This window comes from Bombina bombina, chromosome 4 (genome assembly GCF_027579735.1).
Source record: "Bombina bombina isolate aBomBom1 chromosome 4, aBomBom1.pri, whole genome shotgun sequence".
In the NCBI taxonomy this organism is placed as follows: Eukaryota; Metazoa; Chordata; class Amphibia; order Anura; family Bombinatoridae; genus Bombina; species Bombina bombina.
The window spans coordinates 796,719,214-796,745,902 of NC_069502.1; the positions used below are offsets into that span (position 1 = coordinate 796,719,214).

The 26,689-nt window shown below is 43.4% G+C and overlaps 1 protein-coding gene across 4 annotated transcripts in view; it reads right to left on the bottom strand.

Moving 5' to 3' along the window:
• The window catches only part of LOC128657004 (oocyte zinc finger protein XlCOF7.1-like), a 204,103-nt gene that overhangs the window by 133,685 nt on the left and 43,729 nt on the right, over positions 1 to 26,689 (bottom strand). For all 4 annotated transcript variants that reach the window (XM_053711223.1, XM_053711222.1, XM_053711221.1 and 1 more), the window contains exon 5: positions 26,366 to 26,455. In XM_053711223.1, the coding sequence (XP_053567198.1) occupies positions 26,366 to 26,455 (90 nt within the window). The remainder of the gene's footprint in view (positions 1 to 26,365; positions 26,456 to 26,689) is intronic.

Genomic DNA, 26,689 nt, shown 5'->3' on the forward strand with positions numbered 1-26,689 from the left:
CACAAACCAGCCAGTTTTCAGGTTTAAACAGAATGACATTTATTAAAAGGCTATGCCTAGTATTTATGCAGGTCTGACCCCCCCCCCAGATGGGGGTTGAAAGACTGTTGTACATTACATGGAGGGAACAAGCCCTTTGGCATGATACAATAGAATTATATTACTTAAACACTTCAACCACAAGACACTCTTGGCTCTTCTTATCACTTAGGCGTTTTCTCTCTGAGGGTGATCAAACAATGGAATTCTTATCACTAACTAAATTATGGTTGGAGCCAGCAACTTGTGTTTAGAAAATAGTTTCTTAAAGCTAAACACAGTTAACTCCTTCAGTCCTGACAGAAGGGTCTGTCACAATAACTGACTCAGAAAAACCACGCTTTGAAAGAATTAAGCGTTCAATCTCCAAGCAGTCAGACGTAGAGAAACTAGATTTGGATGCTTGAACGGACCCTGTATTAGAAGGTCCTGCCTCATTGGCAGTGTCCATGGTGGGACAGATGACATGTCCACTAGGTCTGCATACCAAGTCCTGCGTGGCCACGCAGGCGCTATCAAAATCACCGACGCCTTCTCCTGCTTGATTCTGGCGATCAGACGAGGGAGAAGAGGAAACGGTGGGAAAACATAAGCCAGATTGAAGGACCAAGGCGCTACTAGAGCTTCTATCAATGCCGCCTTGGGGTCCCGGGACCTGGATCCGTAGAGAGGAAGCTTGGTGTTCTGACGGGACACCATCAGGTCCAACTCTGGAATGCCCCATAGCTGAGCTGGGCAAATACCTCCGGGTGCAGTTCCCACTCCCCCGGGTGAAAAGTCTGACGACTTAGAAAATCCAGAAAAAATTGGATAGAGGGCGCCACATGGTGCAGATCATATGGGATAAATACAACACAACAGTATGATCATAGGAATCCTACTCACAAGTTGTTGCGCACATAAAAGTGCAGAAATCGCAGTCCGGAACCACACGTCGTCCGGTCGACCACAATGGATAGATTGCACTGATGGAGGTCCTCGTCTCACCAGGGAGAATCCAGGGATATCCAAGAAGATGGAGTGGATGTGGAACAATGCACCAAAGTTCCAACCAGGTGCTTGGGAATGAGCCGGAATGAATTCGCCAGTCCCAGGCCCAAGGAGAAAGAAGTATACACGGCAGCAAATGGAGAATTTAAAATATATAAAAAATGTTTAATAACAATAAAAACAACAGCAACGCGTTTCTCAGTGTAGCACACTGTTTCATCAGGCTATAGACTTAGACTTAGAAAATCCGCCTCCCAGTTGTCTACACCTGGGATGTGAATTGCTGATAGATGGCAGGAGTGGGTCTCAGCCCACCTGATTATTTTGGTTACTTCCCTCATCGCTAAAGAACTCTTTGTTCCCCCCTGATGATTGATGTAAGCTACAGTCGTAATGTTGTCCGACTGAAATCTTATGAATTTGGCCGCAGCTAGGTGAGGCCATGCCTGAAGCGCGTTGAATATCGCCCTCAGTTTGAGCTACAGATGGCCGAGGAATGGAATGAAGAACTCGGCAAGAGTTAAAAGTTTCAACTTTCTGACCTCCGTCAGAAATATTTTCATTTCTACCGAATCTATTGGTGTTCCTAGGAAGGGAACCCTTGTGAGTGGGGACAGGGAACTCTTTTTGATGTTCACCTTCCACCCGTGAGACCTTAGAAAGGCCAATACAATCTCTGTGTGAGCCTTGGCTCTGTGAAAAGACGGCGCCTGAATTAAGATGTCGTCCAAATAAGGCGCCACTGCTATGCCCCGCGGTCTTAGAACCGCCAGAAGGGACCCTAGCACCTTTGTGAAAATTCTGGGAGCAGTGGCTAAACCGAATGGAAGAGCCACGAACTGGTAATGCTTGTCTAGAAAAGCGAACCGGAGGAACGGATGATGATCTTTGTGGATTGGGATATGCAGGTACGCATCCTTTAGATCCACGGTAGTCATATATTGACCTTCCAGGATCATAGGTAAGATTGTCCGAATGGTCTCCATCTTGAATGATGAGACTCTGAGGAATTTGTTTAGAAATTTGAGATCCAGGATTGGTCTGAAAGTTCCTTCTTTTTTGGGAACCACAAACAGGTTTGAGTAAAACCCCAGCCCTTGTTCCACAATTGGAACTGGGTGGATCACTCCCATTGTATGTAGGTCTTCTACACAGCGTAAGAACGCCTCTTTCTTTGTCGTGTCTGTAGACAGACGAGAAATATGGAACCTTCCCCTTGGAGGGGAGTCCTTGAATTCTAGAAGATATCCCTGGGTAACAATCTCTAAAGCCCAGGGATCGAGAGCATCTCTTGCCCAGGCCTGAGCAAAGAGAGAAAGTCTGCCCCCTACTAGATCCAGTTCCGGATCGGGGGCTACCCCGTCATGCTGTCTTGGTAGCAGCTGCAGGCTTTTTGGCCTGTTTACCCTTGTTCCAGCCCTGATAAGGCTTCCAGGTTGCCTTGGGCTGTGAAGCGTTACCCTCTTGCTTTGCAGCTGTAGAGGATGAAGCGGGACCGCTCCTGAAATTACGAAAGGAACGAAAAACAGAATTTATGTTTACCTGATAAATTTCTTTCTCCAACGGTGTGTCCGGTCCACGGCGTCATCCTTACTTGTGGGATATTCTCCTCCCCAACAGGAAATGGCAAAGAGCCCAGCAAAGCTGGTCACATGATCCCTCCTAGGCTCCGCCTACCCCAGTCATTCGACCGACGTTAAGGAGGAATAATAGCATAGGAGAAACCATATGGTACCGTGGTGACTGTAGTTAAAGAAAATAAATTATCAGACCTGATTAAAAAACCAGGGCGGGCCGTGGACCGGACACACCGTTGGAGAAAGAAATTTATCAGGTAAACATAAATTCTGTTTTCTCCAACATAGGTGTGTCCGGTCCACGGCGTCATCCTTACTTGTGGGAACCAATACCAAAGCTTTAGGACACGGATGAAGGGAGGGAGCAAATCAGGTCACCTAAATGGAAGGCACCACGGCTTGCAAAACCTTTCTCCCAAAAATAGCCTCAGAAGAAGCAAAAGTATCAAACTTGTAAAATTTGGTAAAAGTGTGCAGTGAAGACCAAGTCGCTGCCCTACATATCTGATCAACAGAAGCCTCGTTCTTGAAGGCCCATGTGGAAGCCACAGCCCTAGTGGAATGAGCTGTGATTCTTTCGGGAGGCTGCCGTCCGGCAGTCTCGTAAGCCAATCTGATGATGCTTTTAATCCAAAAAGAGAGAGAGGTAGAAGTTGCTTTTTGACCTCTCCTTTTACCTGAATAAACAACAAACAAGGAAGATGTTTGTCTAAAATCCTTTGTAGCATCTAAATAGAATTTTAGAGCGCGAACAACATCCAAATTGTGCAACAAGCGTTCCTTCTTTGAAACTGGTTTCGGACACAGAGAAGGTACGATAATCTCCTGGTTAATGTTTTTGTTAGAAACAACTTTTGGAAGAAAACCAGGTTTAGTACGTAAAACCACCTTATCTGCATGGAACACCAGATAAGGAGGAGAACACTGCAGAGCAGATAATTCTGAAACTCTTCTAGCAGAAGAAATTGCAACTAAAAACAAAACTTTCCAAGATAATAACTTAATATCAACGGAATGTAAGGGTTCAAACGGAACCCCCTGAAGAACTGAAAGAACTAAATTGAGACTCCAAGGAGGAGTCAAAGGTTTGTAAACAGGCTTGATTCTAACCAGAGCCTGAACAAAGGCTTGAACATCTGGCACAGCTGCCAGTTTTTTGTGAAGTAACACCGACAAGGCAGAAATCTGTCCCTTCAGGGAACTTGCCGATAATCCTTTTTCCAATCCTTCTTGAAGGAAGGATAGAATCCTAGGAATCTTAACCTTGTCCCAAGGGAATCCTTTAGATTCACACCAACAGATATATTTTTTCCAAATTTTGTGGTAAATCTTTCTAGTTACAGGCTTTCTGGCCTGAACAAGAGTATCGATAACAGAATCTGAGAAACCTCGCTTCGATAAAATCAAGCGTTCAATCTCCAAGCAGTCAGCTGGAGTGAAACCAGATTCGGATGTTCGAACGGACCCTGAACAAGAAGGTCTCGTCTCAAAGGTAGCTTCCAAGGTGGAGCCGATGACATATTCACCAGATCTGCATACCAAGTCCTGCGTGGCCACGCAGGAGCTATCAAGATCACCGACGCCCTCTCCTGATTGATCCTGGCTACCAGCCTGGGGATGAGAGGAAACGGCGGGAACACATAAGCTAGTTTGAAGGTCCAAGGTGCTACTAGTGCATCCACTAGAGCCGCCTTGGGATCCCTGGATCTGGACCCGTAGCAAGGAACTTTGAAGTTCTGACGAGAGGCCATCAGATCCATGTCTGGAATGCCCCATAGTTGAGTGACTTGGGCAAAGATTTCCGGATGGAGTTCCCACTCCCCCGGATGCAATGTCTGACGACTCAGAAAATCCGCTTCCCAATTTTCCACTCCCGGGATGTGGATAGCAGACAGGTGGCAGGAGTGAGACTCCGCCCATAGAATAATCTTGGTCACTTCTTCCATCGCTAGGGAACTCCTTGTTCCCCCCTGATGGTTGATGTACGCAACAGTCGTCATGTTGTCTGATTGAAACCGTATGAACTTGGTCCTCGCTAGCTGAGGCCAAGCCTTGAGAGCATTGAATATCGCTCTCAGTTCCAGAATATTTATCGGTAGAAGAGATTCTTCCCGAGACCAAAGACCCTGAGCTTTCAGGGATCCCCAGACCGCGCCCCAGCCCATCAGACTGGCGTCGGTCGTGACAATGACCCACTCTGGTCTGCGGAATGTCATCCCTCGTGACAGGTTGTCCAGGGACAGCCACCAACGGAGTGAGTCTCTGGTCCTCTGATTTACTTGTATCTTTGGAGACAAGTCTGTATAGTCCCCATTCCACTGACTGAGCATGCACAGTTGTAATGGTCTTAGATGAATGCGCGCAAAAGGAACTATGTCCATTGCCGCTACCATCAACCCGATCACTTCCATGCACTGAGCTACGGAAGGAAGAGGAACGGAATGAAGAATTCGACAAGAGTCCAGAAGTTTTGTCTTTCTGGCCTCTGTTAGAAAAATCCTCATTTCTGAGGAGTCTATAATTGTTCCCAAGAAGGGAACCCTTGTTGACGGGGATAGAGAACTCTTTTCCACGTTCACTTTCCAGCCGTGAGATCTGAGAAAGGCCAGGACAATGTCCGTGTGAGCCTTTGCTCGAGGGAGGGACGACGCTTGAATCAGAATGTCGTCCAGGTAAGGTACTACTGCAATGCCCCTTGGTCTTAGCACCGCTAGAAGGGACCCTAGTACCTTTGTGAAAATCCTTGGAGCAGTGGCTAATCCGAAAGGAAGCGCCACGAACTGGTAATGTTTGTCCAGGAATGCAAACCTTAGGAACCGATGATGTTCCTTGTGGATAGGAATATGTAGATACGCATCCTTTAAATCCACCGTGGTCATGAATTGACCTTCCTGGATGGAAGGAAGGATAGTTCGAATGGTTTCCATCTTGAACGATGGGACCTTGAGAAATTTGTTTAAGATCTTGAGATCTAGGATTGGTCTGAACGTTCCCTCTTTTTTGGGAACTATGAACAGATTGGAGTAGAACCCCATCCCTTGTTCTCTCAATGGAACAGGATGAATCACTCCCATTTTTAACAGGTCTTCTACACAATGTAAGAACGCCTGTCTTTTTATGTGGTCTGAAGACAACTGAGACCTGTGGAACCTCCCCCTTGGGGGAAGTCCCTTGAATTCCAGAAGATAACCCTGGGAGACTATTTCTAGCGCCCAAGGATCCAGAACATCTCTTGCCCAAGCCTGAGCGAAGAGAGAGAGTCTGCCCCCCACCAGATCCGGTCCCGGATCGGGGGCCAATATTTCATGCTGTCTTGGTAGCAGTGGCAGGTTTCTTGGCCTGCTTTCCCTTGTTCCAGCCTTGCATTGGTCTCCAAGCTGGCTTGGCCTGAGAAGTATTACCCTCTTGCTTAGAGGACGTAGCACCTTGGGCTGGTCCGTTTTTACGAAAGGGACGAAAATTAGGTCTATTTTTTGCCTTGAAAGGCCGATCCTGAGGAAGGGCATGGCCCTTACCCCCAGTGATATCAGAGATAATCTCTTTCAAGTCAGGACCAAACAGCGTTTTCCCCTTGAAAGGAATGTTTAGTAGCTTGTTCTTGGAAGACGCATCAGCCGACCAAGATTTCAACCAAAGCGCTCTGCGCGCCACAATAGCAAACCCAGAATTCTTAGCCGCTAACTTAGCCAATTGCAAAGAGGCGTCTAGAGTGAAAGAATTAGCCAATTTGAGAGCATTGACTCTGTCCATAATCTCCTCATAAGGAGGAGAGTCACTATCGAGCACCTTAATCAGTTCATCAAACCAGAAATATGCGGCTGTAGTGACAGGGACAATGCATGAAATGGGTTGTAGAAGGTAACCCTGCTGAACAAACATCTTTTTAAGCAAACCTTCTAATTTTTTATCCATAGGATCTTTGAAAGCACAACTATCCTCTATGGGAATAGTGGTGCGTTTGTTTAAAGTAGAAACCGCTCCCTCGACCTTGGGGACTGACTGCCATAAGTCCTTTCTGGGGTCGACCATAGGAAACAATTTTTTAAATATGGGGGGAGGGACGAAAGGAATACCGGGCCTTTCCCATTCTTTATTAACAATGTCCGCCACCCGCTTGGGTATAGGAAAAGCTTCTGGGAGCCCCGGCACCTCTAGGAACTTGTCCATTTTACATAGTTTCTCTGGGATGACCAAATTTTCACAATCATCCAGAGTGGATAATACCTCCTTAAGCAAAATGCGGAGATGTTCCAATTTAAATTTAAAAGTAATCACATCAGATTCAGCCTGCTGAGAAATGTTCCCTAAATCAGTAATTTCTCCCTCAGACAAAACCTCCCTGGCCCCCTCAGATTGGGTTAGGGGCCCTTCAGAGATATTAATATCAGCGTCGTCATGCTCTTCAGTAACTAAAACAGAGCATCCACGCTTACGCTGACAAGGGTTCATTTTGGCTAAAATGTTTTTGACAGAATTATCCATTACAGCCGTTAATTGTTGCATAGTAAGGAGTATTGGCGCGCTAGATGTACTAGGGGCCTCCTGAGTGGGCAAGACTCGTGTAGACGAAGGAGGGAATGATGCAGTACCATGCTTACTCCCCTCACTTGAGGAATCATCTTGGGCATCATTGTCATTATCACATAAATCACATTTATTTAAATGAATAGGAATTCTGGCTTCCCCACATTCAGAACACAGTCTATCTGGTAGTTCAGACATGTTAAACAGGCATAAACTTGATAAGAAAGTACAAAAAACGTTTTGAAATAAAACCGTTACTGTCACTTTAAATTTTAAACTGAACACACTTTATTACTGCAATTGCGAAAAAACATGAAGGAATTGTTCAAAATTCACCAAACTTTCACCACAGTGTCTTAAAGCCTTGAAAATATTGCACACCAATTTTGGAAGCTTTAACCCTTAAAATAACGGAACCGGAGCCGTTTTAAGCTTTAACCCCTTTACAGTCCCTGGTATCTGCTTTGCTGAGACCCAACCAAACCCAAAGGGGAATACGATACCAAATGACGCCTTCAGAAGTCTTTTATAAGTATCAGAGCTCCTCTCACATGCGACTGCATGCCATGTCTCTCAAAAACAAGTGCGCAACACCGGCGCGAAAATGAGACTCTGCCTATGCTTTGGGAAAGCCCCTAAAGAATAAGGTGTCTAAAACAGTGCCTGCCGATATTATTATATCAAAATACCCAGAATAAATGATTCCTCAAGGCTAAATAAGTGTTAATATCAATCGATTTAGCCCAAAAAAGGTCTACAGTCTAAATAAGCCCTTGTGAAGCCCTTATTTACAATCGTAATAAACATGGCTTACCGGATCCCATAGGGAAAATGACAGCTTCCAGCATTACATCGTCTTGTTAGAATGTGTCATACCTCAAGCAGCAAAGTACTGCAAACTGTTCCCCCAACTGAAGTTAATTGCTCTCAACAGTCCTGTGTGGAACAGCCATGGATTTTAGTTACGGTTGCTAAAATCATTTTCCTCATACAAACAGAATTCTTCATCTCTTTTCTGTTTCTGAGTAAATAGTACGTACCAGCACTATTTGAAAATAACAAACTCTTGATTGAATAATGAAAAACTACAGTTAAACACTAAAAAACTCTAAGCCATCTCCGTGGAGATGTTGCCTGTACAACGGCAAAGAGAATGACTGGGGTAGGCGGAGCCTAGGAGGGATCATGTGACCAGCTTTGCTGGGCTCTTTGCCATTTCCTGTTGGGGAGGAGAATATCCCACAAGTAAGGATGACGCCGTGGACCGGACACACCTATGTTGGAGAAATTAGCTTTGTTTTTAGCCTTAAAAGGCTTGTCCTGGGGGAGAGCATGGCCCTTTCCCCCGGTGATTTCTGAAATAATCTCTTTCAATTCTGGCCCGAAAAGGGTCTTTCCCCTGAAAGGGATATTTAACAATTTGGATTTTGACGACACATCGGCCGACCATGACTTGAGCCAAAGCGCTCTGTGTGCCATAATGGCGAATCCTGAATTTTTTGCCGCCAACTTAGCTAATTGCAAAGCGGCATCTGTGATAAATGAATTAGCCAGCTTTAGAGCCTTAATTCTATCCATAATTTCGTCATATGAGGTCTCCGTCTGGAGCGACTCCTCCAGCGCCTCAAACCAGAAAGCCGCTGCAGTAGTTACAAGAACAATGCAGGCAATAGGTTGGAGAAGAAAGCCTTGTTGAACAAAGATTTTCTTAAGTAAACCTTCTAACTTTTTATCCATAGGATCTTTAAAAGCACAACTGTCTTCAATTGGTATGGTTGTGCGCTTAGCAAGTGTCGAAACAGCCCCCTCTACCTTAGGGATCGTCTGCCACGAGTCCCGCCTAGGGTCAGTTATGGGGAACATTTTCTTAAAAATAGGTGGGGGGACAAAAGGGACACCTGGTCTATCCCACTCCCTAGTAACAATATCCGCAACCCTCTTAGGGATCGGAAATGCATCAGTGTATACAGGAACCTCTAGGTACTTCTCCATTTTAAACAACTTCTCTGGGACCACCATAGGGTCACAATCATCCAGAGTAGCTAATACCTCCCTGAGCAAAAATGCGGAGGTGTTCCAATTTAAATTTAAATGCTAATGAATCTGACTATGCCCGATAAGAAACCTTTCCTGAATCGGAAATTTCTCCCTCAGACATCAAATCCCTCACCTCCACTTCAGAGCGTTGTGAGGGTACATCAGATAAGGCTACCAAAGCTTCAGACTGCTCATAATCTGTTCTTAAAACAGAGCTATCACGCTTTGTAGGAAAAATTGGCAGATTGGATAGAAAGACCGCAAGGGAATTATCCATAACTGTCGCTAGTTGTTGCAATGTAATAGGGGCAGACGCACTAGAGGCACTAAGCGTCGTTTGCGCGGGCGTAACTGGTTGTGACACATGGGGAGAGGTAGACGGACTATCCTCATTACCTTCAGTCTGAGAATCATTTTGGGCCACATTTTTAAGTGCAACAATATGATCTTTAAAGTGTATAAACATATTAGTGCAATTGGGACACATTCTGAGAGGGGGTTCCACCATGGCTTCTAAACACATTGAACAAGGATTTTCCTTAGTGTCAGACATGTTTAACACACTAGTAGCATACACAAGCAAGCTTGGAAAACACTTTAATCAAATAAATTTGAATTTGAAAAAAACGTTACTGTGCCTTTAAGAAATAAAAAGAGCACACAATTTACAAAACAGTGAAAAATGCACCAATTCTTTTGAAATATTCACAGTATGTACCTAAGGCTTTAATAAGATTGCACAGCAAGTTTCAGAGCGATTAACCCCTTAATGCCCAAACCGGAGCAGCCTAAAGCCAACAAGAGCACACAATTTTACAAAACAGTGAAAAATGCACCAATCTTTTTGAAATTTTCACAGTGTGTACCTAAGGCTTTAATATGATTGCACAGCAAGTTTCAGTACAATTAACCCCTTAATACCCAAACCGGAGCAGCTTAAAGCCAACAACCGGTTAACAAACTACAGCACCTTGCCACAGCTTACTGCATCTGAGGCGTGAAATTAGGCCTCTCCCACTCCACTCCGGAGTTGTGAGGCCTACAAAAATCACTTCTAAGTGACTAAATTTATGCCATGTGGATAATAACCCCAGTAAAAAAACACTCCAAAGTGCCTAAAAAGGTGTCTCCAATGAGTATTTTTTAATAAATAATCGATTACCCTGCCTTAGTGTCAACCAGCCTATTTAGCCCTGTCATGTAAGCATTCAATTCTATACTAAGTCTCAGAACATAGCTTACCCTCCCCACATGGGGATCTTGTCAGTCTTCTAGCATTATCTCAGTCTTGTCTAGAAATAAATGACTGAACATACCTCATTACAGTCAAGCCTGCAAACTGTTCCCCCCAACTGAAGTTTTCTGGTACTCCTCAGTCCTGTGTGGGAACAGCAGTGGATTTTAGTTACAACATGCTAAAATCATTTTCCTCTCAGCAGAAATCTTCATCACTTTTCTGCTAGAGAGTAAATAGTACAAACCGGTACCATTTAAAAATAACAAACTCTTGATTGAAGATATAAAACTACAATTCTAACACCACATTCACTTTACCCTCCCTGAGAGAGAACCTAGTGCGTTAACGTGGCAAAGAGAATAAACTCTTGATTGAAGATATAAAACTACAATTCTAACACCACATTCACTTTACCCTCCCTGAGAGAGAACCTAGTGCGTTAACGTGGCAAAGAGAATGACTGGGGGGTGGAGCTAGGGGGGGAGCTATATGGACAGCTCTGCTGTGTGCTCTCTTTGACACTTCCTGTAGGGAAGGAGAATATCCCACAAGTAAGGATGAATCCGTGGACTGGATACACCTTGCAAGAGAAAAGGGATGTTGCCGGAAGGGCAACAACTGTACTCAAGGCCCGAAGTCACCGGCTAATGGGAAGAGAAATTCCCAACACAGATGTCCTAGAAAAGGACCCCCCCTACAAGTAGCTTGCCAAGCAGAGGCACAGTCAACCCATTCGCCTGCAGAGCAGGGAATCCACGGGAACACTAGCAAGCTGACCAGGGGAATGCAACCCTAAGGCGCACCAGAAATTGGATATCCAACGCCAGCAGCTGGGTATGAACCAACCACCCTTGAGGCTCAAGCCACACGGCTAAACACCAGATGACAAGGGTCACTCTGTGGCAAAGAGTAAAAAAAATACTCAGAAATCCTGGCCAACCATGACCAGGTTAGGTAGATGGAGCAAAGACATAGCCCCAGTTCCCACTACCATGGAACACCCCGACCAGCCTTGAGATCCAAGATTCCAAAACCACCCAAGACAGGGTCAGGAAAAAGGCCAAACGAAGCTTCAGCAACTGGAAGTCTCAGAGAGAAAAAAACAGGTCTGGGCACCTAATAGTTCAGGCAAACCTTACCCTAGAACTAAACACCCCCAACTGGCCGAAAAGCCAGACACAAGGGTATGGATGCATATCTAGAGAATATGGATAGCAAGAAGAAATCAAAAGCCCAGACCAAAGGAAGGAACCACACCAAGCTAAGTCCAACGCTCCAAGGAGCAAGGCTAGAAGTTGTATGAAGATACTTCTCAGAGCCTCAGGGTAACCAAGGGATACCTCAAGGTCAAAAAAATCCTACTAGCAGGACTAGTCTCCCTATCACCTCCGCACAAGCAAAGGACACAAGGAAGAGAAAGGCACTAAGCCTACCCAGCTCCAGAAAACCCAGAGCTAAACAAAGTCCCCACAGGAAACAACCATCACCCAGAAAAACAGATCCCTAAAAGGAGATCCAACTCACCTGGAGACAATGGAAGAAGACCCAAAAGGTCTCTTATACCTCAGACAGACAGCACACGTCAAAGAGTAAGAGCTGCATCTAGATACACTACAAACAGCTTACGCGTACACCCGCAAGGTGTCAAAAGTTGCAACTGGTTTCAAACTGCAAACCTTCTGCATGCTAGACAGCTAACAAGCTGTTGGATCAAGCTCAAAAAGACAAATCCAGAGGCCTAAAAATGAAGGCCAAACCGCTCAACTGCGGTAAGGGACGTTAAGCCCTCCAACCCTCTACCACATGGGGGAGGAAAATTCTAAGTTCTGATGAAATCAGATGTCAGATAGAGTGACGCAGCTGAAAACTCCCCTGCCCAAACATCTATGACTGAAGGCTCTAAGGACTGAAACAATCCGTCTCACCTCACGGACCCACAGGTCCTCTCGAATGCTTAGTTGAACATGAAAAACAATGAAAACCTGAGCACTCTGCGCTTCTACTGAACCAGCCAAGCAGAACAGCGCCACATGTCTGAACAGCTGCAAGACTGAACGAACCCGACAGGACCAGCCTGCACCTAGGGTCCTACCGGCAAGCTGCATAAATTCTCCCTCATAGGGGAAAAAAACAGAAAACAGACATTCTTAACATAGGACTAACATGTCCAAAACAACTTCCAAAGAAGTAAGAAATAGTATCAATCCCAGAAGGTTCCTGAAGGAAACAAAAACAAATAAAAGACATCCCATCGGATATAAATAAAATATAAGGCAACCCGGAGGTTAACGCCCAAAAAGACAAAGGCCTACCTGCAGGACCAGCCAAATGGAGCCCTATGTTTCAAAACTGGGAAAGATTTCAAACAAATGACAATCAGGAGATTACTTCATCCCCACATGTCTAATGAGGTGCACCATTCGAATTAGCAGACTGAAAAATCCCTGTATCTGGTAATGATAGGGTAATTCAATAACTGAAAAACATGTCTGAGCAATACGCGAAGGCGCACAATCCTGTAACGAAAGGCACAACACTCAGGGACAGTTACACCCACGGGAACTGTAAAGGCCCTCCCCAAGGCGGAAGGCCCGGGACAATAGGGCACAAGCACATTCTCAAATAAACGTCTTGACTCTGCAGACTAACAATCGCCAACATTATGTGGAAGTGAAAACGTGCTGCAACCTCCGGGGTGAACACGCCACCCTGTATGGAGGAATCAGAAACTGGGTCACCCGCATGTGTAGAAGTATGAATTGGTAGGGAACTCGCCTCTCGGAGGACAGAACTCCCAGAAGCGGATGGCTCAGCAGTCCCTTGATTCCCCGAGCCTGCTCTAGGTTCTCTGCCATGTCTATCGGCATCAGAAGCTCCCATTGGAGCCTATGGAAGCATGCTCTTATGAGAGCAAAGCTTCCATGCAATGCGAACACGCTTTACTTGTAAAACCAGCACATGTTTGAGTGCATCGGTATTACCGAGTGGAACGCAAATATCACGCTTGCGAAAGCACAATTTTGTGCTCCACTCGTAATATGGCCCTGTGTGTATGTAACAATCAGATACTTGACATGCCCCCAGATTGGCCTTGTGTGTGTGTCACAATCAGATACTTGATATGCAATCAGACTGGCACTGTGTGTGTGTGTGTGTAACAATCAGATACATGATATGCCCTCAGACTGGCACTGTATGTAACAATTAGATGGTGCTCTGACAAAAGCAGAAGGACATTTGGCAGACGGACATTTGGCAGACAGCCTTCTGTCAGACGGACATTTGGCCGACGGATAGAATCCCGAAGAATGTTCCGATTTCGGCCGAGGGCAGATACGTTCCAGAGTGCTCTGTTCTAATCAGAGCCTCGGGTGCCGCAACTGCCTCTGGAAACCTTACCATGGGTCCCAATCCGCACGTCTTGTAATTCTCTGTCTGGGAAATTATCTATCTATTTATCTATCAAATCTATCTATTTATCTATCAAATATATCTATCTATCGTATCTATCAAATTTATCTATCGCATCTATTAATCTATCTATCTAATCTATGAATCTATCTATCAAATCTATCTCGGTGGGGGCGTGTCCAAGCATCAGACATGGATGGCAGCACATTTGAGAGCTCCGTGCCTTTAGCAACGTAATTTTCCATATATCTTAAGATAAACTTCACATTTCTCTAGTCTGCATATATATTATGAGTGAGAAGCTAAAGATTATTTCATCCCAGACCCTTTTATACCAAAGGGAGACCTAGAATTGACACCACTGAGAAGCAAGCTGCAAGCCGCATCAACTTACTCCTAACCTCCCTTATGACCTCCCAGCGTGAACAGTTATATTTCGCTACCTTGGAAACTTCTAGGAGGGATTATGTATCTGTATAACGAAACGGATGAAATGGAGGCAGAGATTGTTCTCAGATTGCGGGAACTCGAGGCTAAACTGGACACTCATTATTACAATCTGCGCAACATTTTCACAGAGGAATGGAGATCCTCGCGTGAGGCTGGCGACTCTTTGCTTGATCCGCTTAAGCCTGCGGTAAGCTGCTCAGCAACTTCCTCTTCATGTCATCCTCGGGACCCTGCGGCTCCACTTACCTCTCTCCTAATGCCTATTAAAGACTCTCTGCTGTCCGCCGCAGAGGAACTGACTCACCCGATGCAGCTCAGAGGAGGGGAGGTAAACGATTTCATCAGTGAGCATCCAGCGGTAGTTCAGAAGATCGCTTCAGGCCCAACTACTACTCCAGCGGAATTTATCCCAGTCGCATGGGAAGAAGGTATAGATGAGATGCGGTGCAGTTTTAAAATGGAGTCGCCAATGAGAGCGCTACTGTGGTGCCTACACGCCAAAGCTATTACAGAGATCCACATGCCATGCTGTCTCCCGCTGTAGACTGAATATGATCCGCCATTAAGCTGCTCTGCAAACGCAGGAGCTGGGTGATTTTCGATACCTGTGCTGCTGAAGCCGTAATCATCTGCCCCAACATAAGGCTTTTTTACAACTAGGACTATGCAGTAGCTACTAATTTAGTGTTCAATGTTTTATAGTTTATTAACTTTCGGAAATACTGTTGAGACTTCTTCTGCTATCGTATACTGTACTCTACACTAGATGTTTAATCCCATACATATGCCATTCATTGTTTATTGAAGGTTGTTTTGCAGTAGCTTTATATTATAGCCGTTTTATATTACTTGTTCTTTATATCCCATTTTATGCTCTTTGTTAGACCATCCCTTATTCGTTAGATGACCAAATCATGCTTACATAGGGTCATTATCCTTATTTTATACCCGTCTCCTAGTCTGCCTAGTTCTAAATTCCCCCTATCATAACTGGCATAAGGATTTACTAAGGTTCATATATAGGAATATTCTGCTTTCCCTACACTTGTAGCCTTTGTTTACCACAAAAATTCCTGCATGTTTATTTTGCCTTCATGAAACAATTTTAATGCTGTACCCAGTTAAAATATGAATGTGAATTTGTATAGTGCCATTACCTTTAATAATCCTGCCTGAGAAATCCAGACAGAATAACTTGATAGACTGAGCAAACAAATGTTTATACAACTGTGGAGTCTCATGCTCTGATTTTAGTGTGCCCTGTGCCCACAGATAACTATCCCTTTGAGTTGTGATTTGCACATACCACTAGATCAATTCTGATCCTCAGTGTTCTGTGGTTACTTGGTACACAACGTGGCTCCTACTTCCAGAATTTACCTTGCTGGATTGTAGATTTTTGTGTAAGCCGATTTCACCTATTAAACCTAACGGCCTATTAAACCTAACGCCGATTGTATTAGTGAAGGAGTCTAGATTACATGATTTTGTATATTGTGTCACCACATTTAATGAACCGCTAGTTTTAGATAGTATTACCCTTACCGGTTATACTTCACGTATTTCACAAGAGGAGTCATGATTCTCTGATAGTGCTATAAAATACAATTGGGTAGTCTAGAGTAAAGATTTTAACTTTAATCTTCTGTTATTTTTTATATGTGTTTCATTGCTTTGCACTACTTGAGCAGCATACACAATATTCCAGAGCTTACTCTCAGCCTTAGAACAATTAACACTGTCTACTTTTAGGCCCACGTGTATCTGTACTTAGCCTACCAGAAGATAAAGCCAGTGATATGCCCGGAGTGTGGTTAGTGCTGCTATTTATAATAACCCTTCTTAAGAACACTAGATAGAACTCCTTATACTCTTGCCAACCTTCATTTGGGGGGTTCAGTATGATACATACTCAGCAACCAGCACTCTCTCTGTCAGCATCCTGTGTGTACCACAAGACCAATTATGACTCCCAGTATAATGTAGTCCTATAGTTCCTATCAAGTAATCACCTTCACAACTCCTCATTACGTTTACACTTGAAATGTCAGCTTCGTTAACTTACAACCCTTTAGGTAAGTTTTGCATCACTACTTTCTAGGATGGTATACATTCATGAGCAGTTCTACCATGTAGGTGCCATTCCTATATGCATAGCAAGAATAGCATAGATTCTTAGTATTAAGTGGCAATAAAACACATTACCAGGTAAACTAGGGTACATTCTATTTATGTCTGGCTGTTTTAGCTTGAGCACCACAAACTACCTCCTGGAGTGAGTGCTTTCCTTCTATAATCATCGCCATTGGTCTTCACCCAGGCCACATCTTTATGTATTATATTTAGGGACTATAGATACCTCCCTACCATCTACTTAAATATACAGACCCTTACCTATTCATGCAAAAGCCATCACACTCTTATACCTAAAAATATAAAATATGAGTCCATGCCTACATTTCCCTTGTGTATCACCTCAGATATCTTTATTGGTGATCCTCATGAGAATGCTCCTACCTATCATTCAAATTCCCTGGCCCCTTCCCCCCCCCCCTCCCAATTTTAGAGCAACTCTGGCCTGCTGATTTCCCCTTACCCATTAACATATGGTCCAAGAGTGGCCTCCACGTAACTGTCATTCACTATTTCATTTCTTATTCACCGGGTCCATGAGTGGCCTATGCTACAGTTACTCCACTTCTGCAACCATAAAGGAAAATGAGGTTCCATTGGTATCTACATTATCTCCCTACTGATAATACCTAGCCTGTTATTATTTGATATACTGTAATGAATATAATTGACTTACAAGTTTTGATTATCATACAGTAACTGTTGAAACAAAGCATTAGCTTATTGTATACTCACTTAACTGCGTAGATGTGTCAATACCTTGTATCTTTTGTCTCTGTTAACTTATGACAACCTCAATAAAAAAATATTTTAAAAAAATAAAAATAAATCTATCTCGTGGCCAGACTGTTATCTAACAGCCACTTGTGTTTCGGCCAAATGTCCGTCAGCCAAATGTCCGTCGGCTAAAAGTCCGGCCACGCAATCAGATACTTGATATGCCCTCAGACTGGCCCTGTGTGTATGTAACAATCAGATACTGGATATGCTCTCAGACTGGCCCTGTGTGTATGTAACAATCAGATACTGGATATGCTCTCAGACTGGCCCTGTGTGTATGTAACAATCAGATACTGGATATGCTCTCAGACTGGCCCTGTGTGTATGTAACAATCAGATACTGGATATGCTCTCAGACTGGCCCTGTGTGTATGTAACAATCAGATACTTGATATGCCCTCAGACTGGCCCTGTGTGTATGTAACAATCAGATACTGGATATGCTCTCAGACTGGCCCTGTGTGTATGTAACAATCAGATACTGGATATGCTCTCAGACTGGCCCTGTGTGTATGTAACAATCAGATACTTGATATGCCCTCAGACTGGCCCTGTGTGTGTGTAACAATCAGATACTTGATATGCCCTCAGACTGGCCCTGTGTGTATGTAACAATCAGATACTGGATATGCTCTCAGACTGGCCCTGTGTGTATGTAACAATCAGATACTGGATATGCTCTCAGACTGGCCCTGTGTGTATGTAACAATCAGATACTTGATATGCCCTCAGACTGGCCCTGTGTGTATGTAACAATCAGATACTTGATATGCCCTCAGACTGGCCCTGTGTGTATGTAACAATCAGATACTTGATATGCCCTCAGACTGGCCCTGTGTGTATGTAACAATCAGATACTGGATATGCTCTCAGACTGGCCCTGTGTGTATGTAACAATCAGATACTTGATATGCCCTCAGACTGGCCCTGTGTGTATGTAACAATCAGATACTGGATATGCTCTCAGACTGGCCCTGTGTGTATGTAACAATCAGATACTGGATATGCTCTCAGACTGGCCCTGTGTGTATGTAACAATCAGATACTGGATATGCTCTCAGACTGGCCCTGTGTGTATGTAACAATCAGATACTTGATATGCCCTCAGACTGGCCCTGTGTGTATGTAACAATCAGATACTGGATATGCTCTCAGACTGGCCCTGTGTGTATGTAACAATCAGATACTGGATATGCTCTCAGACTGGCCCTGTGTGTATGTAACAATCAGATACTTGATATGCCCTCAGACTGGCCCTGTGTGTGTGTAACAATCAGATACTTGATATGCCCTCAGACTGGCCCTGTGTGTATGTAACAATCAGATACTGGATATGCTCTCAGACTGGCCCTGTGTGTATGTAACAATCAGATACTGGATATGCTCTCAGACTGGCCCTGTGTGTATGTAACAATCAGATACTTGATATGCCCTCAGACTGGCCCTGTGTGCATGTAACAATCAGATACTTGATATGCCCTCAGACTGGTCCTGTGTGTATGTAACAATCAGATACTGGATATGCCCTCAGACTGGACCTGTGTGTATGTAACAATCAGATACTGGATATGCTCTCAGACTGGCCCTGTGTGTGTGTAACAATCAGATACTTGATATACCCTCAGACTGGCACTGTGTGTGTGTAACAATCAGATACTTGATATGCCCTCAGACTGGCACTGTGTGTATGTAACAATCAGATACTTGATATGCCCTCAGACTGGCACTGTGTGTATGTAACAATCAGATACTTTATATGCCCTCAGACTGGCCCTGTGTGTATGTAAAAATCAGATACTGGATATGCTCTCAGACTGGCACTGTTTGTGTAACAATCAGATACTTGATATACCCTCAGACTGGCACTGTGTGTGTGTAACAATCAGATACTGGATATGCCCTCAGACTGGCCCTGTGTGTATGTAACAATCAGATACTTGATATGCCCTCAGACTGGCCCTGTGTGTATGTAACAATCAGATACTGGATATGCCCTCAGACTGGCCCTGTGTGTATGTAACAATCAGATACTTGATATGCCCTCAGACTGGCCCTGTGTGTATGTAACAATCAGATACTTGATATGCCCTCAGACTGGCACTGTGTGTGTGTAACAATCAGATACTGGATATGCTCTCAGACTGGCCCTGTGTGTATGTAACAATCAGATACTTGATATGCCCTCAGACTGGCACTGTGTGGGTGTGTAACAGTGATGTGCAGTGAGGTCAGAGGCTGGTGAGGCACTAGATATGATACGCCGGAGAAACACATGTACAGTCGGCTAAATGTCCGTCGGCTAAAAGTCCGGCCACGCAATCAGATACTTGATATGCCCTCAGACTGGCCCTGTGTGTATGTAACAATCAGATACTGGATATGCTCTCAGACTGGCCCTTTGTGTATGTAACAATCAGATACTGGATATGCTCTCAGACTGGCCCTGTGTGTATGTAACAATCAGATACTTGATATGCCCTCAGACTGGCCCTGTGTGTATGTAACAATCAGATACTGGATATGCTCTCAGACTGGCCCTGTGTGTATGTAACAATCAGATACTGGATATGCTCTCAGACTGGCCCTGTGTGTATGTAACAATCAGATACTTGATATGCCCTCAGACTGGCCCTGTGTGTATGTAACAATCAGATACTTGATATGCCCTCAGACTGGCCCTGTGTGTATGTAACAATCAGATACTTGATATGCCCTCAGACTGGCACTGTGTGTGTGTGTAACAATCAGATACTGGATATGCTCTCAGACTGGCCCTGTGTGTATGTAACAATCAGATACTTGATATGCCCTCAGACTGGCCCTGTGTGTATGTAACAATCAGATACTTGATATGCCCTCAGACTGGTCCTGTGTGTATGTAACAATCAGATACTGGATATGCCCTCAGACTGGACCTGTGTGTATGTAACAATCAGATACTTGATATGCCCTCAGACTGGCACTGTGTGTATGTAACAATCAGATACTTTATATGCCCTCAGACTGGCCCTGTGTGTATGTAAAAATCAGATACTGGATATGCTCTCAGACTGGCACTGTTTGTGTAACAATCAGATACTTGATATACCCTCAGACTGGCACTGTGTGTGTGTGTAACAATCAGATACTGGATATGCCCTCAGACTGGCCCTGTGTGTATGTAACAATCAGATACTTGATATGCCCTCAGACTGGCCCTGTGTGTATGTAACAATCAGATACTTGATATGCCCTCAGACTGGCCCTGTGTGTATGTAACAATCAGATACTTGATATGCCCTCAGACTGGCCCTGTGTGTATGTAACAATCAGATACTTGATATGCCCTCAGACTGGCCCTGTGTGTATGTAACAATCAGATACTTGATATGCCCTCAGACTGGCACTGTGTGTGTGTAACAATCAGATACTGGATATGCTCTCAGACTGGCCCTGTGTGTATGTAACAATCAGATACTTGATATGCCCTCAGACTGGCACTGTGTGGGTGTGTAACAGTGATGTGCAGTGAGGTCAGAGGCTGGTGAGGCACTAGATATGATACGCCGGAGAAACACATGTACAGAGGGCCGCAAGTACCCCCAACAGGGCAGGTTTAAATGATAGCTGAACCAGTGCACAGGTGACATAATCAGGTGATGGGTGAGAGCAAGTTAGTAACCACTGAGTTACTGATCAGCTGATTACTTCACCTGTGCACTAATTTGGCTATAATGAAAACCTGGCCTGTTGGGGGTACTTGAGGACCATTGTTGAGAAACACTGCACTAAAGCACCAGCTCATCGGAAATATATTGATTACCTGGAGAATAAAGCACACATACTCTGCTCACTGACACCCACACACATTCTGCTCACATACACACTCACACAATTCTGTGGCACAGTGCCAGTTACTAAGCAATTAGAATGATACACAATCTCTTCTCTACTCACTACTGTATTGTAAATATAGAAATAATTTACCATACAAGTTTTACACAAAGTTATCAATACTGCCAACATAGCTGCTGCAATATGGTGTTCATATGCTCGTGCACATACCACTTAGGTATGCTCTTCAACAAAGGACACCAAAAGAATGAAGTACATAATAATAAAAGTAAAATAGAAAGTTTTTTTTGTGTGTGCAATTTCTATCTGAATGATGGAAATGTAATTATGACTTTCATGTTCCTTTCAAAAACTAATTTGATTTGCTGACATGGGGCCAGTAACAGTTGATGCTAATTCTCAAAATATAAATAACTAGAAAAGTCTATTAAAATAGCATGTTCTACCTCAATCATGAAAGTTTAATTATAAATGTCTCCCTTTGACTATGTGTTTAACCAGTTACTTTACAGTGGCATTATTTCTAAAGACATTTAACTGCAATAATTACATATATTTTTTAAATGACATCTCCTTTTATTAATATAAGCTTGTATAAAAGCAGCACATATTAAAAACACAATGCAACAGCTTTCAATTGATTTGTGAATTACAAGTTAACAGTCTTTAAATAAATGGAGACACAGAGAAAAATAAAAATAGATACTGCATCCTCTGACTGAACAGACATAACATATATGGAGTTTGTACCTAATTAAATCAAATAACCATGAAAAAGGGAGGCTAAGCAATATTCAATGTCAAAAACCTTAGTTTAAATAATGTGGACACTGCACACTTAACTTCAAACTCTGGGCTTTAAATTATGGATTTAAATTTGAATTGACCCTTTGACTTCCTGTCAGTATTGGGTTATGCTCACTTACTGTCCCCCTGTTAATGAGCTGTATCTGAAAACAAGTTGTGAATCACAAGAAATGTAGAATACTACTTTACTCTTCTGCTTGGGTTATGCTCACTTACTGTCCCCCCTGTTAATGAGCTGTATCTGAAAACAAGTTGGGAATCACAAGAAATGTAGAATACTACTTTACTCTTCTGCTTGGGTTATGCTCACTTACTGTCCCCCCTGTTAATGAGCTGTATCTGAAAACAAGTTGTGAATCACAAGAAATGTAGAATACTACTTTACTCTTCTGCTTGGGTTATGCTCACTTACTGTCCCCCTGTTAATGAGCTGTATCTGAAAACAAGTTGTGAATCACAAGAAATGTAGAATACTACTTTACTCTTCTGCTTGGGTTATGCTCACTTACTGTCCCCCCTGTTAATGAGCTGTATCTGAAAACAAGTTGGGAATCACAAGAAATGTAGAATACTACTTTACTCTTCTGCTTGGGTTATGCTCACTTACTGTCCCCCTGTTAATGAGCTGTATCTGAACACAATTCAACAAAAACACTAAACCACATTCATTAAATTATCATTTTCACTAACAGAATCCATTTCAGTAAAATCTACGGCTGCAGCACTTACTACAATAAAATGTGGTTGAAACAGTGCTCTCAGTCTCTCTGCCTCTCTCCCTTTCCTGCTCTGTAAGGATTCAGGAAGTGACAGTGGAACATTCCACTGCACTTAGAGGGGAAGAACAGAACTCTCTTTTTCACTTTAGCAAAGCTGTCAGCTTCACAGGACAGCAACAAACTAAATGAAAGTTGTTTTTTTTCCGTTTTTGTTTTGTTTTATATGATTTAACATCCAGCCCCAACACTATGTTCCACTTACTAATGATTCTCACTGGATTGGGTCAGCCCAAATGGGACTGCCTCAAATAAGCAGATAATGGGCCATGCAATGATCTAAACCACTTTCATCCAGTAGATGGCGCAGCATGTTGTGTAATGGTGGGCAGACCTGCTTGTGCCTCTCCATTGCACAACATGTAGCTGTGAGAAAAAAAAATGCTGGGAAAAAAAAATAGCAATTTTTTCATTTTTTTAAAGCCAATAAAACATTTTTTTTATTTTTGCCCATATGAGAGGTGAAGCACTGCCTCACCTGCCTCTAGTGACTGCACATCACTGGTGTGTAACAATCAGATACTTGATATGCCCCCAGACTTGCACTGTGTGTATGTAACAATCAGATACTTGATATGCCCTCAGACTGGCACTGTGTGTATGTAACAATCAGATACTTGTTATGCCCCCAGACTGGCACTGTGTGTATGTGTAACAATCAGATACTTGATATGCCCTCAGACTGGCACTGTGTGGATGTAACAATCAGATACTTGATATGCCCTCAGACTGGCACTGTGTGTATGTAACAATCAGATACTTGTTATGCCCCCAGACTGGCACTGTGTGTATGTGTAACAATCAGATACTTGATATGCCCTCAGACTGGCACTGTGTGGTGGATGTGTAACAATCAGATACTTGATATGCCCTGAGACTGGCACTGTGTGTATGTAACAATCAGATACTTGATATGCCCTCAGACTGGCACTGTGTGTATGTAACAATCAGATACTTGTTATGCCTCCAGACTGGCACTGTGTGTGTGTAACAATCAGATACTTTATATGCCCCCAAACTTGCACTGTGTGTGTGTAACAATCAGATACTTGATATGCCCTCAGACTGGCACTGTGTATGTGTAACAATCAGATACTTGATATGCCCTCAGACTGGCACTGTGTATGTGTAACAATCAGATACTTGATATGCCCTCAGACTGGCACTGTGTGTATGTAACAATCAGATACTTGTTATGCCCCCAGACTGGCACTGTGTGTGTGTAACAATCAGATACTTGATATGCCCCCAGACTTGCACTGTGTGTGTGTAACAATCAGATACTTGATATGCCCTCAGACTGGCACTGTGTATGTGTAACAATCAGATACTTGATATGCCCCCAGACTGGCACTGTGTGTGTGTAACAATCAGATTCTTGATATGTCCTCAGACTGGCACTGTGTATGTGTAACAATCAGATACTTGATATGCCCTCAGACTGGCACTGTGTATGTGTAACAATCAGATACTTGATATGCCCTCAGACTGGCACTGTGTATGTGTAACAATCAGATACTTGATATGCCCCCAGACTGGCACTGTGTGTGTGTAACAATCAGATACTTGATATGCCCTCAGACTGGCACTGTGTATGTGTAACAATCAGATACTTGATATGCCCCCAGACTGGCACTGTGTATGTGTAACAATCAGATACTTGATATGCCCTGAGACTGGCACTGTGTGTATGTAACAATCAGATACTTGTTATGCCCCCAGACTGGCACTGTGTGTGTGTAACAATCAGATACTTGATATGCCCCCAGACTTGCACTGTGTGTGTGTAACAATCAGATACTTGATATGCCCTCAGACTGGCACTGTGTATGTGTAACAATCAGATACTTGATATGCCCCCAGACTGGCACTGTGTGTGTGTAACAATCAGATACTTGATATGCCCTCAGACTGGCACTGTGTATGTGTAACAATCAGATACTTGATATGCCCTCAGACTGGCACTGTGTATGTGTAACAATCAGATACTTGATATGCCCCCAGACTGGCACTGTGTGTGTGTGTAACAATCAGATACTTGATATGCCCCCAGACTGGCACTGTGTATGTGTAACAATCAGATACTTGATATGCCCCCAGACTGGCACTGTGTGTGTGTAACAATCAGATACTTGATATGCCCCCAGACTGGCACTGTGTGTGTGTAACAATCAGATACTTGATATGCCCCCAGACTGGCACTGTGTATGTGTAACAATCAGATACTTGATATGCCCTCAGACTGGCACTGTGTGTATGTAACAATCAGATACTTGATATGCCCTCAGACTGGCACTGTGTGTGTGTAACAATCAGATACTTGATATGCCCTCAGACTGGCACTGTGTGTGTGTAACAATCAGATACTTGATATGCCCTCAGACTGGCACTGTGTGTGTGTAACAATCAGATACTTGATATGCCCCCAGACTTGCACTGTGTGTGTGTGTAACAATCAGATACTTGATATGCCCCCAGACTGGCACTGTGTGTGTGTAACAATCAGATACTTGATATGCCCCCAGACTGGCACTGTGTATGTGTAACAATCAGATACTTGATATGCCCTCAGACTGGCACTGTGTGTATGTAACAATCAGATACTTGATATGCCCTCAGACTGGCACTGTGTGTGTGTAACAATCAGATACTTGATATGCCCTCAGACTGGCACTGTGTGTGTGTAACAATCAGATACTTGATATGCCCTCAGACTGGCACTGTGTGTGTGTAACAATCAGATACTTGATATGCCCCCAGACTTGCACTGTGTGTGTGTGTAACAATCAGATACTTGATATGCCCTCAGACTGGCACTGTGTGTATGTAACAATCAGATACTTGATATGCCCTCAGACTGGCACTGTGTGTATGTAACAATCAGATACTTGATATGCCCTCAGACTGGCACTGTGTATGTGTAACAATCAGATACTTGATATGCCCTCAGACTGGCACTGTGTGTATGTAACAATCAGATACTTGATATGCCCCCAGACTGGCACTGTGTATGTGTAACAATCAGATACTTGATATGCCCTCAGACTGGCACTGTGTGTATGTAACAATCAGATACTTGATATGCCCTCAGACTGGCACTGTGTATGTGTAACAATCAGATACTTGATATGCCCTCAGACTGGCACTGTGTGTATGTAACAATCAGATACTTGATATGCCCTCAGACTGGCACTGTGTGGATGTAACAATCAGATACTTGATATGCCCTCAGACTGGCACTGTGTGTGTGTAACAATCAGATACTTGATATGCCCTCAGACTGGCACTGTGTGTGTGTAACAATCAGATACTTGATATGCCCTCAGACTGGCACTGTGTGTGTGTAACAATCAGATACTTGATATGCCCCCAGACTTGCACTGTGTGTGTGTTACTGCGCTGATCTATTAGTGCTTAAAAAAAAGTCTAATCATTCCTTTAACAGAGAGTATATTGCAAAGTTGTTATTCAAAGTATTTAGGGGATACAGAGCTACAGGATAGTTTATTCTATACTCTCCTGACCCAGATCATGTTATATACCCCATTGTTTATCTCCCCTTCACAGCTCACAATGTCTTCCTTTTGTCAGTGAGAATTTGTTCACTGTTCCTAATTAGCAAAATTACAAATGAACATCAATACTTTATTATTGCAATTGTTCTGTCTTGAGGCCCATCAGATACAGAATTATTAACAGGAATTATATTATTTTAGAACCTTAGTTTTCCAATTGTGAAAAACAAAAAAAACCAAAAAAAGATTGCTCACCTGCAGCCATGTCTGATAGTGTCTCCACTGGCTGAATATTCTGTACAAGTTCTTCATGTGCTCCTGAGTCTAGATTTCCATCACTGTGACCTGTTAATTATAATTGAGAATAAAATCACATTTTGTTGCAGCATCTTACAATTTATTCCAGATTTTTTAAAGATGATAAGATGATTTGTTGCTGGATAAATCTACCTTTTCCTAACAGCCTTGTAGAGACTGCTAATAAACAGCTTAAAGGGACATGCCACCCTCATTTTTTCTTTTATGGTTTAGAAAGAGAATGCAATTTTAAACATCTTTCTAATTTACTTATATTATCTA